The sequence below is a fragment of the Myotis lucifugus genome, unplaced genomic scaffold, assembly GCF_000147115.1.
Source record: "Myotis lucifugus unplaced genomic scaffold, Myoluc2.0 scaffold_90, whole genome shotgun sequence".
Lineage (NCBI taxonomy): Eukaryota > Metazoa > Chordata > Mammalia > Chiroptera > Vespertilionidae > Myotis > Myotis lucifugus.
In genome coordinates this window covers 3,282,932-3,300,541 of record NW_005871138.1, presented here as the reverse complement: position 1 = coordinate 3,300,541, position 17,610 = coordinate 3,282,932, and the positions used below count along the sequence as shown (strand labels likewise).

Sequence of the window (17,610 nt, the reverse complement as noted above, 5' to 3'; positions counted from 1 at the left end):
GATTGGACAATGCTCCTGTCAGTCCGCGGGTGCGTGGCTATCTTTCTCTAGCTATTGGAGAAAATGAGTGCCAGTCTGAGAATTCCGTGTGTGATTGGAGGGGCGGATCCCAGGGCTTAATAAAGAGGGATTAGCGTCATTTCCCCTCAGTCAGATAGCAAGGGCGACCCCAGCCTCTTTTATCGCCTCAGACCTGGGGCTCCTGAGCTTCATAGCTGGCCACCAATTGGGGCCGAGCTCGAAGGCGTTCTGGACCGACGGCAGCCTGTAGACCCTCATAGTGTGACCTCTGACCCTGGTATTGATCTTAGGGCCATTCCCTGGCGTGGGCTGAGGGGGCAGCCATGGAGCTGGGCAGCTGCTTCAAGACCTACGAGGATTTCAGGAAGTGCTTCAGCCTCTACAAAAAGGAGAACAGTTGCTCCTTCATTCTCAGGGACCGCGTCTCCGTCCGCTGCCACAACCTCAACCACGGCACCTCCATCCGTGAGGACATCCTGTAAGGATGGGGTGGGGGCGGCGCAGGAGGGTGGGGAGGAGGCCCACTGTCACCTGGAGGAGGGAGTGCAACTGGGCCCTTGTTTCTCTGCGCATTCAACAAGCAGTCATTAAGCACCTGCTGGATGCCTGGTGAAAGGAGAGCAAAACCTCCACAGGCATTAGTTTTTGACCATCCCACTTCAGCTTCACTCACCTACATTCACAGCTTTTATGGAATTCATAATAACTGCAATTTGTCCCATTTCCTGAGCACCTGCGGTATCCCAGACACAAAATATGGCCTTCACAAATGGATAAAAATGCCTTGGCGATCATTTCCTTCACCAGTCTCCTCTTTACAAAGCAGTAATGTGGTCGTTTGTCGGTTAGTTCTGCTCGTTCGTTGGTTCATCCATTCATTCGGTTTTGAAGTAGTTCTTGAGCTCCTGAGATGAACAGCCGTTTCGCAAACACTTTCAGTGTCGCATGGCAAGCAGCGTTCTCTGGTCTGTACATTCTTTCCCCCATGTACAGAGAATTATAGATAAATGTTATCTCGCATTTAGTAGATGAGAAAACAGGCTTAGAGGGTTGAAAACTCAGATGCATTCAGGGCTCAGGTGAAACAACGCAGTGGAAGAAAGTTTACTTCTAATTTTACTATAAGAAAAAAGGATGAAATTAACAACCAACACCAGGTCTTTGTGCTAGGGACAACGGAAGTGTGAATGCGCTAACGTGGAGAGCAGGGCCTATCTAATCAACTCCAGCTGATGGCTGCCATGTGAAAATAAAGATCCATATTGCCAGAATTTGGGTAAGACGAGTCAAATCCAGCTTTAGGTGAATTTTTCCACTTTTTACAAATTGAACATCAGAGTACATCTGAGGCCTCTGTGTTGAGATGTTTGGCCAAAGTTCCCGTCTAGGGAGGCATGTTGTGTCGTTTCCCCTGCTCTGAAGCCCAGTGCTGTGCTGGGTACAGATAACAAAGATGAATAAGGAGCCAGCCTACCCTCAAAGAGCTTGAGGCGGGATAGCCCTGGGCTGTGTGGCTCAATTAGTTGAGCGTTGTCCTGTGCACTGAAAGGCTTGTCCGATTCCTGGACGGTCACATGTCCAGGTTGCAAGTTCGGTTCGTACAGGAGGCAGGGAGGCAGTCAATTGATGTTTCTTGTTCATGTTCATGTTTCTCTCCCCTTCTCCCTTCCTCTCTAAATCACTAAAAACATATTTGAGGGGGAGCTTAAGATGGGATAGAGTTGGACTCTAGTAAACTGACTAGTATGTGATAAATGTTTAAAAGAGATGTACAGTCCAGCTGGCGTGGCTCAGTGGTTGAGCATCGGCCTATGAACCAGGAGGTAAAAAGACTTGGAAGAGGAAAATAATAAGAGAACCTATAACAAAAATCACCCCCACCTTCAAAATCACCTGGTGTGAACCAGGGAAGTCTGAATTTGGTATGGTTACAGCCAAGAAAAATGGGAATTGGCAGAAAAGAGGGTTCATGTTGGAGCAGGGAGTAGGGTAGGATTTCAAGAAACTAGTATCGCCCGGCTGTGGTGGCTCAGTGGGTTGAGCATCGCCCCATGGACCAAGAGGTCCTGGGTTCGATTCCCAGTCAGGGCACATGCCTGGGTTGCAGGCTTGATCCCCAGTAGGGGTGTGCAGGAGGCAACCGATCAATGAGTCTCTCTCATCATTGATGTTTCTATCTCTCCCTCTCCCTTCCTCTCTGAAATCAATAAAAATATTTTTTTTAAAAAAAAAAGAAAGAAACTAGTATCTATAAGAAAGCACCTAGGACCTAGGTCAGTGATGGCAAACCTATGACACGTGTCAGAGGTGACACACGAACTCATTTTTTTGGTTGATTTTTCTTTGTTAAATGGCATTTAAATATATAAAATAAATATCAAAAATATACATCTTTGTTTTACTATGGTTGCAAATATCAAAAAATTTCTATATGTGACACAGCACCAGAGTTAAGTTAGGGTTTTTCAAAATGCTGACACGCCGAGCTCAAAAGGTTCTCCATCACTGACCTAGGTGTTAGGACTGAAGGTCGGGCCAGCCTGTTTATTGCCAGAGCTCTTAACTGCCCTACTTAACCAATGGGTTGTAACAGGTTTTTAATCCCACTTGTTTATTTTTTTTTTAAATATATTTTATTGATTTTTTACAGAGAGGAAGGGAGAGAGATAGAGAGTTAGAAACATCGATGAGAGAGAAACACCAATCAGCTGCCTCCTGCACATCTCCTACTGGGGATGTGCCCGCAACCCAGGTACATGCCCTTGACCGGAATCGAACCTGGGACCTTTCAGTCCGCAGGCCGACGCTCTATCCACTGAGCCAAACCGGTTTCGGCCCCACTTGTTTATTATTTCATTCAACAAACTTCTAGTAAGAGGTAAAATGTTTGCCGGTAGGTGTTGAGCTGGGATACAAAGATGGGTAAATGGTGGTCTGTACCCGCTGAGTGGAATGAGCTAGTTTACGAGGAAGTGAATTAGTGAGCAGCCCTGGCCTCCAGCAGAGACAGATTGGCTGTTTGTTGGGATGTTGTAAAGAATAGTCTTGTACGCTGTGTTGGGCTTTGTGAATGGTATATGGATGTGTGGAATGAACACTTCTCATGTGGAACTGCCAGGAGGGTGGAGGAAATGTTTTTAGGAGATAATTTAGCAGAGTGCAACGTTTCTCGCAGCCAAATACGCATATTACTAGTGGACAGGTGAGATTATTTTATAGTAACTATAATGTTAGTACCCAAACATAAAGATCCTATTAAATAAAGTAAAGTGAGCTGATTTAAAGAAAACCATTTGAAAATAATAATGCAAATGTTATATGGGTGGCCATGGCAGATGTAAAAAGTGGTTTGTGATTCCTGGAAGTTTAGGAAAAGCTGGAAAAATGATTAAAAGCGAGAGCTCTGCCCTGACTGGTTTGGCTCACTGGATAGAGCGTCGGCCTGCGGACTGAAGGGTCCCAGGTTCGATTCCGGTCAAGGGCATGTACCTTGGTTGCAGGCACATCCCCAGTAAGAGGTGTGCAGGGGGCAGCTGAATCAATGTTTCTAACTCTATCCCTCTCCTTCTCCCTTCCGCTCTGTAAAAAATCAATAAAATATATATATATTTTTTAAAGTGAGAGCTCTGGAGTCCGAAAGACAGGCTTCACCCCTTTACCTTGGGCAAGATTTTTTTAACCTTTGCCACATGGTGTATTCCTCTGTAAAATGAGGAGAGTATAGTGAAAATTAAATAAGAAAATACATGTAGCCCAGCCGGTGTGGCTCAGTGGTTGAGTGTCGACCCACGAACCAATAGGTCACGGGCAGCCACGTGCAGATCCGGTCAGGACACATGCCCAGGTTGTGGGCTCGATCCCCAGTAGGGGACATGCAGGAGGCATCCGATCAATGTTTCTCTTCGATGTTTCTACCTCTCTATCCCTCTCTCTCTAAAAATAAATAAAAACATTAAAAAGAAGAAGAAAAGCTCTAGCTGGTTTGGCTCAATGAATAGAGTGTCGACCTGCGGACTGAAGGGTCCCAGGTTCGATTCCGGTCAGGACTTGATCCCCTTTAGGAGGCAGCTGATCGAGCAATGATTCTCTCATCATTGATGTTTCTCTCCCTCTCCCTTCCTCTCTGCAATTATATATATATATGTAAAAGGAAATACATGTAGTGGCTGAAGCAGAGGCTAAGTAGACATTTGGCGAAGATGTGACTGTAGTAGGTGATGGAAAGTGGTAGATATTTAAGAGAGCCAAAGAAATGTACTGTGGGCGTTACCACTAAATGACCGAAAGTCCCAGTGACTGGGTAGATTCTACAGTTTTATACGCAGTTTCCCATCTCATCCCATATTTTTATACATGGCTGTTGTGGGGCTTTTTGTTGTCTTTTTGGGGATTGATATTCTTCAAACAATCCATGAAATATTCTGATATCTGTCTTCATTGCCCTTCAGTTTAATAGTCCTCCCCCCCCCCCTTTGTTTAAGGAAAGTTGGCTGATTCCGTTATTGTTCTGGGGGGAGGGGAGCTCAGGCGCTCTTGGTGGGGCAGCCCACTTCCTCTTCACCATCAGGGGGTTCTGGCTGCGCAGGATGGCGCTGGCCCTGCGGCTGCGGCTGCGGCTGCGCTGAGCCGGCTGCCAGGCCGGATCCGCGGGCTTGTTCGTGTGGATCCCGTGCTGAATGCGTTCTGGCGGCCCCGCATTCCTGGCAGTGGTGGTCTGCACGTCGGGGGCGCCGGCTTTCGCCGGCCCGATCTCTGCTTCATGATGACCCACTGTCTTAAGCGAGTCAGGCCGGTATAGCGCAGGGAGTTAGTTGAGGGCCTTCAGATTATTGGGTTCAGTTTTGTACGTCTTCGTCTGGATCAGGAAGCTGGAGCGGTTCCGAATGACCATCCATTGCAGATGTGGAGGCAGCTCCTCTCGCTGCGGCGGAGGCGGGAGACTGAAATAGCAATAGCTACCTTTTTAAACTTCTTTTGGGATTCATTCCAAACACTCTGCGAAGAACTTTACAGGCATTGTTTTATTTACTCCTCATCCCATCCTTTGAACTGTGAGCCCGGTTGGCTGAGTTTTCATTTTCCATGTGTCCATAGTCACAAGGCTGTGTAGGAAAGCAAAATTCATAACACAAAAATCTTGCTAATACACTGGCCACTTACAAAATGAGTCAGTACTGACTCATTCCTTCCTGCTTATCCTCACCAGTCCCATCAACATCTTCGGTAGTCAATTTCTGGCTAATGAATAGATGTGGTAAGCATCAGGGTAATACAATGCAAATAAAAATGATTGCCAACCTGAAATTACACATCATCCAAGAGCTGTAGGACTTGGTGAATCCTTACATCACCCTCAGCCTTATATCAGTTAACAAATGGAGAAGGGAAATCAAGCAAAGAAGATGATATTATAGGAACTTGAAAAGCAAGGAATTTACATAGCAAAAAATTAAGTTAGGTTTTTGGGGAACATGATAAAACCCAGGAATATTTTGGTAAAACCAACCTTTACATATTGCAAATGTGAGACAGAAGGGGAAAATATACCATGAAAAAAACAACAGTTGATACTTAGTTTTTCAAAATATATTTTTATTGATTTGAGAGAGAGAGAGAGGAAAGGAAAAGGAGAGAGAAAGAGAGAGAGAGAGAGAAACATCAATCATTTGCCTCACGCCCCTGACTGGGGATCAAACCTGAAACCTGAGCATGTGCCCCAGCCAGGAATCAAATCAGCAACCCTTCAACCCTTCAGTGCAAGGGTAACAGTTGACACTTCATTATTATTATTTTTAAATATATTTTTATTGATTTCAGAGAGGCAGGGAGAGGGAGAGAGAGATAGAAACATCAATGATGAGAGAGAATCATTGATCAGCTGCTTCCTGCCCACCTCACACTGGGGAGTGAGCCTGCAACCCTGGCTTATGCCCTGACTGGCTTTTGTTGCTGTTTATTATTATTATTTGTAATGATTTCAGAGAGGGAGAGAGAGATAGAAAACAGAACATGACCTCCTGGCTCATAGGTCAACGCTCAGCCTCTGAGCCAGACCAGCCAAGCATCAGTTTAAACTTTCAGTTATTCTAAGAATTGCCATATAGCTGCCATTATCACTTATATCTTGTTAAATATATTAATTTTATAATTTTAGTCTCATTTTTTTAAGTTTTGTTTTATTGCTTAAAGTATTACAAACAGTATTACATATGTCTCCTTTTTTTTTCCCTCTTGACCTTCCCCCGCCTCCCCTACCCCCCAGTGTCTTGTGTCCATTGGTTATGCTTATATGCATTTAGTCTCATTTTTAAAAATATATTTTATTGATTTTTTTACAGAGAGGAATAGAGAGTTAGAAACACCCACGAGAGAGAAACATGGACCAGCTGCCTCCCGCACACCCTCCACTGGGGACGCGCCCACAACCAAGGCACATGCCCCTGACTGGAATCGAACCCAGGACCCCTCAGTCTGCAGGCCGACGCTCTATCCACTGAGCCAAACCGGCCAGGGTAGTCTCATTTTTTAAGATAAAATTCCATTCAAATATTTTTTCCTACTACTTACTATGAAATGTTGTTTCTGAAGATGTTTTTGGCTTCAATTAACTGAAAACCATCTCAAAATGCCTTACTTCTTAGAAGCCCAGAGGTGGCCCTTTGAAGGGGATTGTTTTCGTGGCCCAGGCTTTTTGCTTCATTCCACTCCGCCATCCGCAGGTCTCAGCTTTGCCCTCAGAATGGCTTCCCACAGGCACAAGTGCAGGAGTCACATCCAGAAGAAAAAGCCTTCCTTGGTGTCCTGCAGATTTCCTACCATGTTTCTTTGTCCAGAATTGGGCCAGTCTCCATGCCCATTTCTAATAAGATTACTTTAATCAGTTTTAGACTAAGCAGTTAGCTCTATGGTAGTGGTTCTCAACCTTCTGGCCCTTTAAATACAGTTCCTCATGTTGTGACCCAACCATAAAATTATTTTCGTTGCTACTTCATAACTGTAATGTTGCTACTGTTATGAATCGTAATGTAAACATCTGATATGCAGGATGGTCTTAGGCGACCCCTGTGAAAGGGTCGTTTGACCGCCAAAGGGGTCGCGACCCACAGGTTGAGAACCGCTGCTCTATGGGGAAAGGGAATGACTTTCTGTTCAGAAGGGAGAAGAGGACAAAGGGATGTTGGATGGCAACCAACAGATCCTAAGCCTTTTAAATGCATTCACTTTTACTGGTTCTGATTATTCTTGGACTAGGTACTGATTATTTATAAACCAGTACTCTTATTAGTTTCACATATTTTATTGATTTTCCACAGAGAGGAAGGGAGAGAGATAGAGAGCCAGAAACATCAATGAGAGAGAAACATCGATCAGCTGCCTCCTGCACGCCCCCCACTGGGGATGTGCCCGCAACCAAGGTACACGCCCTTGACCGGAATCGAACCCGGGACCAATTATAAAAAATTGTATTCATTGCTCCAGTGCAGTTTACACACAACAAGGATACAAATCTTATATGAAATGAATCAGAAGTTTTAGTTAATCTGTTCTAGTTCCCATAGTCAAGGTGAGCACTATTCAGTAATAGTCAAATCTTGGTTTTGGAACATCTCCCATCTCAAACAATTTGGTTCTTGACTAAGTTAACAGAAAAAATGTTTTGATTGTCAAACAGAACTTCAGTTCTCGACCAACAACCCTTTCATGCTGATACCTGTATGATCAGTCACGTGTGTCTCTCATGTGACAAATAAAGGAGAACATTTGAGAGTATGAGTAAGTTTACTATTAAACCTCGCATTGCTAACATCTCAAGAAATTGTGCTGTGAATATTTTCATGTTTTTTTTGCTTTTGTTGCTGTTTATTATGTTATTTGTAATGATTTCAGAGAGGAAGGGAGAGGGAGAGAGAGAGAGAAATATCAGTGACACGAGAGAATCATCCGTCAGCTGCCTACTGCACACCCACTGCTAGGAATCAAGCCCACAATACAAGCATGTGCCCTGATGAGGAATCGAACTGTTTATTATTATTAAACTAGAGGCATGGGTGGGGTCCGCCAACTCGGCCCAACTTGGGCCTGATCAGGGCCGGGCCAGCTGAGGGGAGAGGCCGCAGGCGATTGGCCGGCAGGCCCTGCCCCTAATTAGGGGGGGCAGCTGTGGGGAGGGGCTGTGGGCAGTGGGCCAGCCAGCCCCGCCCCCAGATGGGGTAGGGGGGGCCGATTGAGGGTCAGAGGCCAGGGGAGGGGCTGTGGGAGGTTAGCTGGCCAGCCCCACCCCAGCTGGCCCTGCCCCTGATAAGGGGGGGGGGCGATCAGGGGCAGGGCCAGCCGGTGGGAGGAGCCGCAGGAGGTTGGCCGGCTGGCCCCACCCCCTGATCTGGCTGGTTCGCTAGCCACAGTGGGCACATAGCGACCTCGTTACAGTCGTTATAGCGTTCGGTCGCTGGCTTTTTATATATATAGATAGGTATAGTAAGTCACCATGGGTCCTAAGAGGTTAGTGATAACTGCAAAGTGAAAAGGAAAGTTGTGAGAACAACAATAGAGTTTAGACATGTACTGTATATAAGAAAGGTTAAACCAGGGAATCATTTAGGAGTCTGGAATCAATTAATTCAATTTATATTATCAATTATGGGAAAGAAACGATTCAGTTTTGGAACAAGTCACTTCTCCAACAGCCTTCCGGAATAAATTAAGTTTGAGAACTGAGGTTCCATTGTCTAAGTATATTGTTTGTACCTCTGTTTATTTATTTATTTATTTTTAAAATATTTTATTGACTTTTTACAGAGATATAAGAAAGGTTAAAACAGGGAATCATTTAGGAGTCTGGAATCAATTAATTCAATTTATATTATTAATAATGGGAAAGAAACGATTCCGTTTTGGAACAAATCACTTCTCCAACAGCCTTCCGGAACAAATTAAGTTTGAGAACTGAGGTTCCATTGTCTAAGTATATTGTTTGTACCTCTGTTTAATCATTCACCACTTAATATCGACTTTATTGGCCATCTATTTAATAATTTTTCTGTTCACTAGACTGAGAGTAGAGAATATCTAATTAGTGTATATAGCCTTCTGAGCAATTAGCAGTGTTTGGTACATAGTAGGACTTAGTAAATGTTTGAAATTAAACAAAGGACTTGTTCAAAGTTATGGTTAATAAGACTAGAAGCCAGGTCATCTGACCAAACTCTCCCAGTGAACTTCCTAATGTTCTACTCATGTTGTAGGAAGAATTTCTATATCATACACATTCATTAAGGTCATTCAGTATGTGTGTTTACAGTCCCTAGTCTGTGCCTGGTGCAGTGCCAGGCGCTGGGAGTACACTAGGGTCACAGGTAAGTAGGGGAATACAAATACCTACAACATAGATTACAAAGAATCAGCAAAATTGGATGACTCCCTTTAGATCCTGGTTGAGCACGCTTAGAGATAAGCACTAAGGGAGATTTTTAAAAGTACAGTCAGCCCTCCATATCTGTGGGTTCTGCATCCATGTATTCAACCAACCACAGATCGAGAATATTTGGGGGGAAAAAGGTATGTTGTTGCTGGCATGTACTGTGTAGTCAGGCCTTTGATGGTTGATGATTGTGTCTGTACTGAACATGTATAGACTTTTTCTTCTTGTCATTCCCTAAATAATACAGTACACTGACTATTTGCTTAGCATTTACATTGTATTAGGTATCATAAGTAATCTAGAGATGATATAAAGTAAGTGGGAGGATGTGCATAGGTTATATGCAAACACTACGCCATTTTGTATAAGGGACTTGAGCATGTGTGGATTTTTTTTTTCTGGTTAATACTCACCCGAGGATATTTTTTCTATTGATTTTTAGAGAAAGTGGAAAGGAAGGGAGGGAGTGGGGGAGAGAGAGAGAGAGAATCATGAATGTGAGAAAGACACATCGTTTGTTTGCCTCCTTCACATGTGCTGACCGGGGCGGAGATCAAACCTGCAACCCTGGTACATGCCCTTGACTGGGAATCAAATCCATGACCTTCGGTGCATGGGCCAACACTCTAACCACTATCCAACACTGACCAGGGCAAGCATATGCAGATTTTTATATTCTTGGGGTTCCTGGAACCAATCCCTAGCAGATACCAACGAATGACTATATAAAACCCTATTCATGTCTTGAAGGGAATCTTTGCTTTAACCTGAGAGACAGAAATAAGTTCAGATTAAAATAACTAAAACAAAGAATTCTTACAAAAGAATGTGTACTTCAAAGTATGTAAGTTATATCTCAATAAAAAAAAAAAAAGCTTAAGGGAAACAGGAAGAAAATAACAGAGGCTTCAACCTAGTACCCATTGAGTTTGAAAAGCATGATGCCAACGAGGACAGTAAGGTAGGAGATCTTTAAGGGAGTTATTGAACCTGAACAACCAATGTGTTGAGGGTCAAGTCAAGTTGAGGAAGGTAAAAGGAGAATTCAGAGAAAGGAGAAATATTTAGAAAGAAAACAGGCAGCATAATAGTTAACTACGCGGCCTGTATCCAAGCAGGCTTAGTTCAAATCCCATATCTTTCCATTTTAACTGGAGGGTTAAATTCCAGATTTTCATCCTTGAGAAGAACCTCTTTAAGCCTGGTTCCCCAACTGTAAAATTTGGATAATAGGACCCTTTTCATTGTATAAAATTATGTATTTTAGCCAAAACCGGTTTGGCTCAGTGGATAGAGCGTCGGCCTGCGGACTGAAAGGTCCCAGGTTCGATTCCGGTCAGGGGCATGTACCTGGGTTGTGGGCACATCCCCAGTGGGAGATGTGCAAGAGGCGGCTGGTCGATGTTTCTCTCTCATCGATGTTTCTAACTCTATCTCTCTCCCTTCCTCTCTGTAAAAAATCAATAAAATATATTTTTTAAAAAAAATTATGTATTTTAGAGAGTAACATGTAGCCTGACATATAATAATCTTTAATACGTATAGTAGTGGTAGGATAGACTTTAAAAGTCTGGTTAACATATTGTATAGATACATGGAGAATGAGGAATTAAAAAGAATGCCAGCCCTGGCCAGGTAGCTCAGTTGGTTAGAGCACCGTCCCGACACGCTAAGGTTCAGGTTCGATCCCCAGTCAGGGCACATACAAGAACCAACCAATGAATACATAAACAAGTGGAACAACAAATCGATGTTTCTCTCTCTAACATTAAAAAAAGGGGGGGCGGGGAGAAAAAGAATGCCAAGCTTTCTACACTGGGAATTGGTGTCATTAATGGAACCAGGAAAGGTAGAAAGAGCTTTATGGTTGGCACTCATCATTATCTTTCTTTGGACTAGTTGAACAAATGTGCTAAGAGCACATCAAGTCCATATAATTTGATGAGCTAGAGCTATGCTAGGATGTTGAGCCATCAAAAGGGAAGGGCCCAATCTAAAGGCTCAGGGAGGTCTCCCTAGAGAAGGTGATGTTTGCAGATAGTCCTGAAGAATGAGTAAGCTTTGAGATGAAGACTGGTGGGAAGGGCATTCCAGACTGAAACAAGCATGAGCAAAGGCATAGAAGTGATACACAGCATAGTGAACATGGGAAGCTGTAGACAGCTTGACTACACACACAAAAACAAGATGGTGAGGGGGTGGTAAACAAAGCTGGAGACATAGGCAGCGGCCACACCAAAGTCACCCTTCACGGTTGTGCCATACTACAGGGCTGCTCCAGCCCTTTCATGGCCCCAAGGTGGGGATGGTGTTGCTGGCCCAGCACTGTGCATACACGTGCATTTGCAGCCCTGGGCCCCTCCCTGTTACTGTGGTCCTGGCATATCCTGTTTTTCTAAGCTTGCCCCACAGGGTGAGCAAGCAGGACCAGCTGGCATAGGGTGTTTGGAAAGGGATTGATGAAATGTCCAGGTTGTGTCAGGTCATGCCAGAGGCTGAGATTTCTCCCCCTCCTCTAGTCTTTGGGTCAAGACACTTCCTGAGGAGGCAGGGGTGTGACCCATTCCACCCACCAGTGGTCCATGAGTCATTTATCCAGCAGATCTTTGATGAAGGAATAGCGAGCATTATGTTAGGTGCTTGGAAAACACCGAGGAATCACTAGACAGCCCCATCCCATTGGAATGTACTGCATAAACACCCAGGTGAATGTCACAAGGCGTAAGAGCTGTGATATCAGTAGCTGACTTTTATTAAAATAAATAAAAGAGCCCTAGCCGGTTGCTCAGTGGTTAAAGCGAGGAGACCGTGACTCAGGGGTGTGCATTTTCAATATAGTGACTAGGTAGCAGGGGCTAAGGAAATCCAGCACTAATGTTACTATGATTTTATTTCTATATCGTAATCCGTTGTTGTTTCCAACTGGAGGTTTAAAAACTTTCTGTCAACACTAGAGAAGTGTGGCCTATTTAATTCTCATAACAACCCTAATAAGATCATTTCATTTTATGAGGAGGAAACCACACACAGGTGAAGTGAATCGCCCAAGGTCAAGTAGCTTCTGAGTGGCGGAGCGGGAATTCAAATCCAGTAGTCAGCCTCTGGTGTCTCCACTGCCTAACCACTAGGTATACTGCTATCCAGAGAAGCTGCTAAGCCTTTTATTTTAAATAAATGCTATAAATACAGAGAAAGGAGCAATTACCATGGTTTGAGGGCATCCACAAAGGCTCCTTGGAGAAGGTGGGACTTGATTTGGGCCTTGAAGCATGGGTTGAAAGGTGATAGGAAGAAAGAGCAGATAATCAATTTAGTTACCCTTCTCATTTGAATCATCACTTTCCTCCTAGAATGGGAAAACCAGCAGGAACCCTAAAGATGATCTAGCCCAGGGGTTCTCAAAACCTCTTAGGATGTGGACATTTTCCTTTAAATGAAAGGTGAACAGAGATCTTCTGTCTTAGAGAAGAGGCCCAGACTTAACCTTACTCCTGACTCCCAAGGGCCACTTTTTTATTTTTGCTTATTAATCCTCACCTGAGGGTATGCTTTTTAATTTATTTATTTTTATTTTAAAAAATATTTTTATTTATTTTTAAATATGTTTTTATTGATTTTAGAGAGAGAGAAACATCAGTCAGCTGCCTCCTGCACTCCCCCTACTGAGGATCGATCCTGCAACTTGGGCATGTGCCCTGACCTGGAATCTAACCAGTGACCTCTTGGTGTAAGGGACATCACTCAAGCAACTGATCCACATGGTCCTGGGCTTTCATTGATTTTAGAGAGAGAGTTGGGGTGGAGGGGAGAGAAACATCGAGTGCTTGCCTTCCCGGATGAGTCTTGACCAGGGATAGAACCCAAAACCTAGTTATGTGCCCTGACCAGAAATTGGACCCCCAACCTTTTGGTGTACTTAATGATGCTCAAATCAACTGAACCACCAGCCAAGAAGGGTCATTTTTATCTTTGCTGTTTGGAGTAGGCAGTGGCTCCCAGAAGGTAGGAATGAAGGGGACATTTTTTTTTTAAGTTTAGATCTTTATACAGTACTAGAGGCCCAGTGCATGAATTCATGCATGGGTGGGGTCCGGCTGACCCCCTCCCATGGGGGCCCATTGGGCAGGGCTGGGTGGGGGGGCTGCTGGTGGTTGGCCAACTGGCTCCACCCCCGATCTGGGGGGGGGGGCGATTGGGGGCCGGGTCGGCTGGGGGGAGGGGCCGCTCCCCTATTGGGCCGGTTGGCCAGCCGCATGCACATCATAGGGACCAGTTGTTCCAGTCGTTCTGGCATTCAGGTCACTTGGCTTTTTTTTTTTTCACTTGGCTTTTATATGTATAGATTATTGATTGATTGATTGATTTCAGCAAAAGAAAGGGAGACGGAGAGAGAGAAACATCATTGATGAGAGGGAATCATTGATGAGCTACCTCCTGCAAGACCCCTACTGGGGATTGAGCCCGCAACCTGGGCATGTGCCCTGACCAGGAATCGAACCCCGACCTCCCAGTTCATATGTTGATGCTCAACCACTGAGCAACACTGGCCGGGCAGAAGGGAACATTTTAAACAGTAACCAGCTAGGTACTCTGCTATTGCCTCTTATCTGTTTTCCTTTGTATTTTGCTCCGATTGAATTGTCGGCAGCTACAGATGGGCAACAGAGTGAATGAAAGGAGTTGGGGCTTAGAACTGCAGTAGATGAAAATGAAGGGAGTTTTAGCTAGATAGGGTCTTGAAGAAAGAGCTGCATACTCTGGGATTGGAGAGTAAACATAAATCTTCCTTCCCTACATCCTACACTGCACTGTGGTCTCCAGAAAATATATCAGCCACTGTAAGTCCAAGTCCAAGAGGGCCTTGTCTTGTAAAAGAAAGGGGGTGGTCAGCACCTTTCTCATTGTCCCTTCTACTTTCCCTAGATATGTGCAGGTGAAATTTGTCTGTAGTCGGATCCAGTCAAACAGGAAGAGAACACCAGAGGCGGACATGTGCCCAGCATACTTGCTCCTGCAGTACAATGAGAAACTGGATAGATTATTTATCAGTGAACTCAACACCCAGCATATACATGTTGACTCCAAAACTGCGGATCCTGAAGGAGACACTGCTGAATCTCAAAGGACAGCGTATCTGCAGAAACCTGAGCCTGAGCAGCCCACATTTAAAAAAGACCTTACCAGGGCTGAGAAGCCCCAAGCTGAACCTTCATTTTGCTTAGGTGAGGTCCAAGCAGCCTCAAAGCCAGAGCGGGAGGGGATCACTCCTTCTGACCTGGCCAAGATAGCGAAAGTGATGAAGAACTTTCTTAAGGTGGATGAGGGTTCCATGGCCTCCCTCAGTGTAGGCAACAGCCAAGACCTGGACCGGCTCAGCTTTCAGAGCAGCAAGATGAGCAACCTGTTCATCCGCTTCCCAGAGAATCTCTTGCTGCACCGGGTGGAGAATGCCCAGGGCCACATCCTCTACGCGTTCTTGGTGGAGAACAAGGAGCGAGAGAGTCGAGTGGTACACTTTGCTGTGCTCAGGGCCGAGACAGCCACGTCTGTGGCCAAGATGCTGGGTATCTTCACAGAGTTCAACTCAGATTGGCCCAAGATCAAGGTAATCTTTGTGGACCCATCCTTCCCTCACCGAGCCATCCTGCAGGAAATCTTCCCTGCTGCCCGAATTCTCCTTTCCATCTACCACACAACCCGACTCCTAAAGAAGAAGTTGCATCGTAGTTCGGCAAATCTATCCTTTAAGATTCTCATGAAGGAAGCCCTACGGGAGGCTGTGTTTGTCACCTCTGATGCCAGCCTGCAGAATCTCTGTCAGATGTCCCAAGCCCTACTGGATGAGGAGCTCTTCAGCTTCCTGCAGACCCACTGGTTCTCCTGTGAACTGCTGTGGTACATGCACGTCAGGAAGGGCCTGCATGCGTGTAACACCTACATGGACAGCCTAGACATCGTCACCAGCAAGGTGTCCAGTCTCTTTAGGAAACAGCAGTCCCTGCTGGACTGCATCCTCCACTTTGTGGATTACATCGACTTCTTTAATACCAAAGGTGTGAAAAACTTGCCCACAGCTCCTCCCAAGTCAAAGAAAGCCCGGACAGCAAGCATGTTACCAAAGTCCAAGAAGCCTTTTGAAATCTGTGGAGGGAGCCTCAGCAGGCCCCCCATGAAAGAGACAAAGCCACCCCCACAGCAGGTGCAGGTGGAGCAGCAGCCACAGGTGCAGCCCTTCCAGGGTGGCATGCTAGACACCTTGCACCAGAGTGGCTTCGAACTGGCCTATAAGCTGTGCTACAATGAATGGGAGGTGGCACAGAACTCGACCCACCTGATGGATATGGCTGGCTCCTCAGTGGACATTAAGCTGCTGGAGGACTCTCACCAGGTTAGCAAAGATGGCTGTAGCTGCAGCTGTTCCTTTCAACAACGGTACCACCTGCCATGCCGACACATTTTGGCCCTGCTACACAACAGCCAGAAGCCAGTGGGTGAAACTATGGTTTGCCGCCGGTGGCAAAAGAGGTACCAGCACCTCCTTGGGCCTAGTGGGGAGCTCCGGGACCCTGTTGTGGTCCCCAACACAGGCCAGCCTGGGAAGCCAGGAAGGAAGGACATGATCCAGGACCTAAGCAGGGAACTAGCAAACCTGCTAATGCAGAGTGAGGGGCCAGAGCTGGAGGAGCGCTTTTCCACCTTGCGCAAGATTGTGGACATCTGGGCTGACCCTTACCAGCCACCTGCGCCCACTCCGCAGCCAGGGGACTTCAAGGATGTGGGCCGCCTCCCTTTTCTCTGGGGAAAACAGGAGGAAGGGGAGGGATTCCCTCTTGCTGGAGCCACGATTCATGATTAAAGCACTTGCTGTGGCGCATTGAACCACAGACCCCTCTCCTTGGGAGTCTGAGAGCTCACAGTGGGCAGGTCATGCTAGGGGTCAGGATTTTAACCAATGGCTTCCTAGGTAGAGCCAGGAAGATTGTTACAGTAGAGAGAAGAGGATCCCACTTGTGACAGTCCTTTGAATTTCCCCCTTTTTTGCCCTACCTTTGGCATGCTTTGGGAGCCCCATTCATTGTTTAAGGCCAAAGTTGTCTCCATGTTGAAAGGTCATCCCTCTGTCTTCCCCAATCCCTGAGAACAGATCTTATTCACTTTACAGAGATGAACCTCATGACCCAGGATAGGGTGAGATGAAATGGACCGGGTAAAAGGGCTTGTTTTCAGGGACGAGGGAAGGAGGGTGATCCTTGATTATTGCTGCTCTTTACAAAGAATCTGTTATGTGTGTCTATTTTTATTCATATTAAAAGTTTTTGGTTTTTTTAAAAATAAAATCAAGGGAAATGTGTGCTGCTTGAATAGGGACGGAATCAAGTGGGGGTTGTGAAGCAAAACAACTTGATGCCCCAAATTCAAAGACTTAATCCACCACTTCATCCCCTTCCTACCAACCAAACCCTTCAACATTGATTTCAGGCTGCTTCATATTCCAACAGGATGAGGCCAAATAGGGAGGGAAGAAACCGGAATCTTTTTATGTATTTTATTTTTTAATATATTTTTATTGATTTCAGAGAGGGAGAGAGAGCGAGAGAGAGAGAGACGCATCAGTGATGAGAGAGAATTATTGATCAGCTGCCTCCTGTACACCCCACACTGGGGATAGAGCCTGCAACCTGGGCATGTGCCCTGACCAGTAATGGAACCGTGATCTCGTGTTTCATAGGTCCACACTCAACCACTGAGCCACGCGGGCCAGGCGAAACCGGAATCTTTTTTTTTTTAAAATATATTTTATTGATTTTTCACAGAGAGGAAGGGAGAGGGACAGAGAGTCAGAAACATTGACGAGAGAAAAACATTGATCAGCTGCCTCCTGCACACTCCCCACTTTGTATGTGCCAGCAACCAAGGTACATGCCCTTGACCAGAATCGAACCTGGGACTCTTGAGTCCGCAGGCCGGCGCTCCATCCACTGAGCCACCTGGGCCGGGCGAAACCGGAATCTTCTAATCAGTTGCCCGCAGCTTGCAGGGAGCCTGTAGGAAAGTCCCTAGTTTCTTTGACCCGGGTTTCCTCACCTGCAAAAATCAGTGTTGGCCAAGTTTCCCCTCTAGATTTATATAAACGGAACATTTCGCCACAGTTACAAGCATCAACACTGACT

General features: G+C 45.5%; 1 protein-coding gene across 1 annotated transcript; it reads left to right on the top strand.

Annotated features, from left to right (window-relative positions):
* The first annotated feature begins 136 nt into the window (after positions 1-136).
* ZSWIM3 (zinc finger SWIM-type containing 3) lies at positions 137-16,776 on the top strand. Its single transcript, XM_006091383.3, has 2 exons — positions 137-499; positions 14,363-16,776. The coding sequence occupies exons 1-2, from the start codon at positions 345-347 to the stop codon at positions 16,293-16,295; spliced, it is 2,088 nt and encodes a 695-aa protein (XP_006091445.1). The 5' UTR covers positions 137-344; the 3' UTR covers positions 16,296-16,776.
* The last annotated feature ends 834 nt before the right edge of the window (positions 16,777-17,610 follow it).

Excerpts from the sequence above, each read along its gene's own strand:
- ZSWIM3 (XM_006091383.3), top strand. The coding sequence starts at position 345 with ATGGAGCTGGGCAGCTGCTTCAAGACCTACGAGGATTTCAGGAAGTGC. Across the intron at positions 500-14,362 it reads TCCATCCGTGAGGACATCCT|ATATGTGCAGGTGAAATTTG; the intron begins GTAAGGATGGGG and ends TACTTTCCCTAG.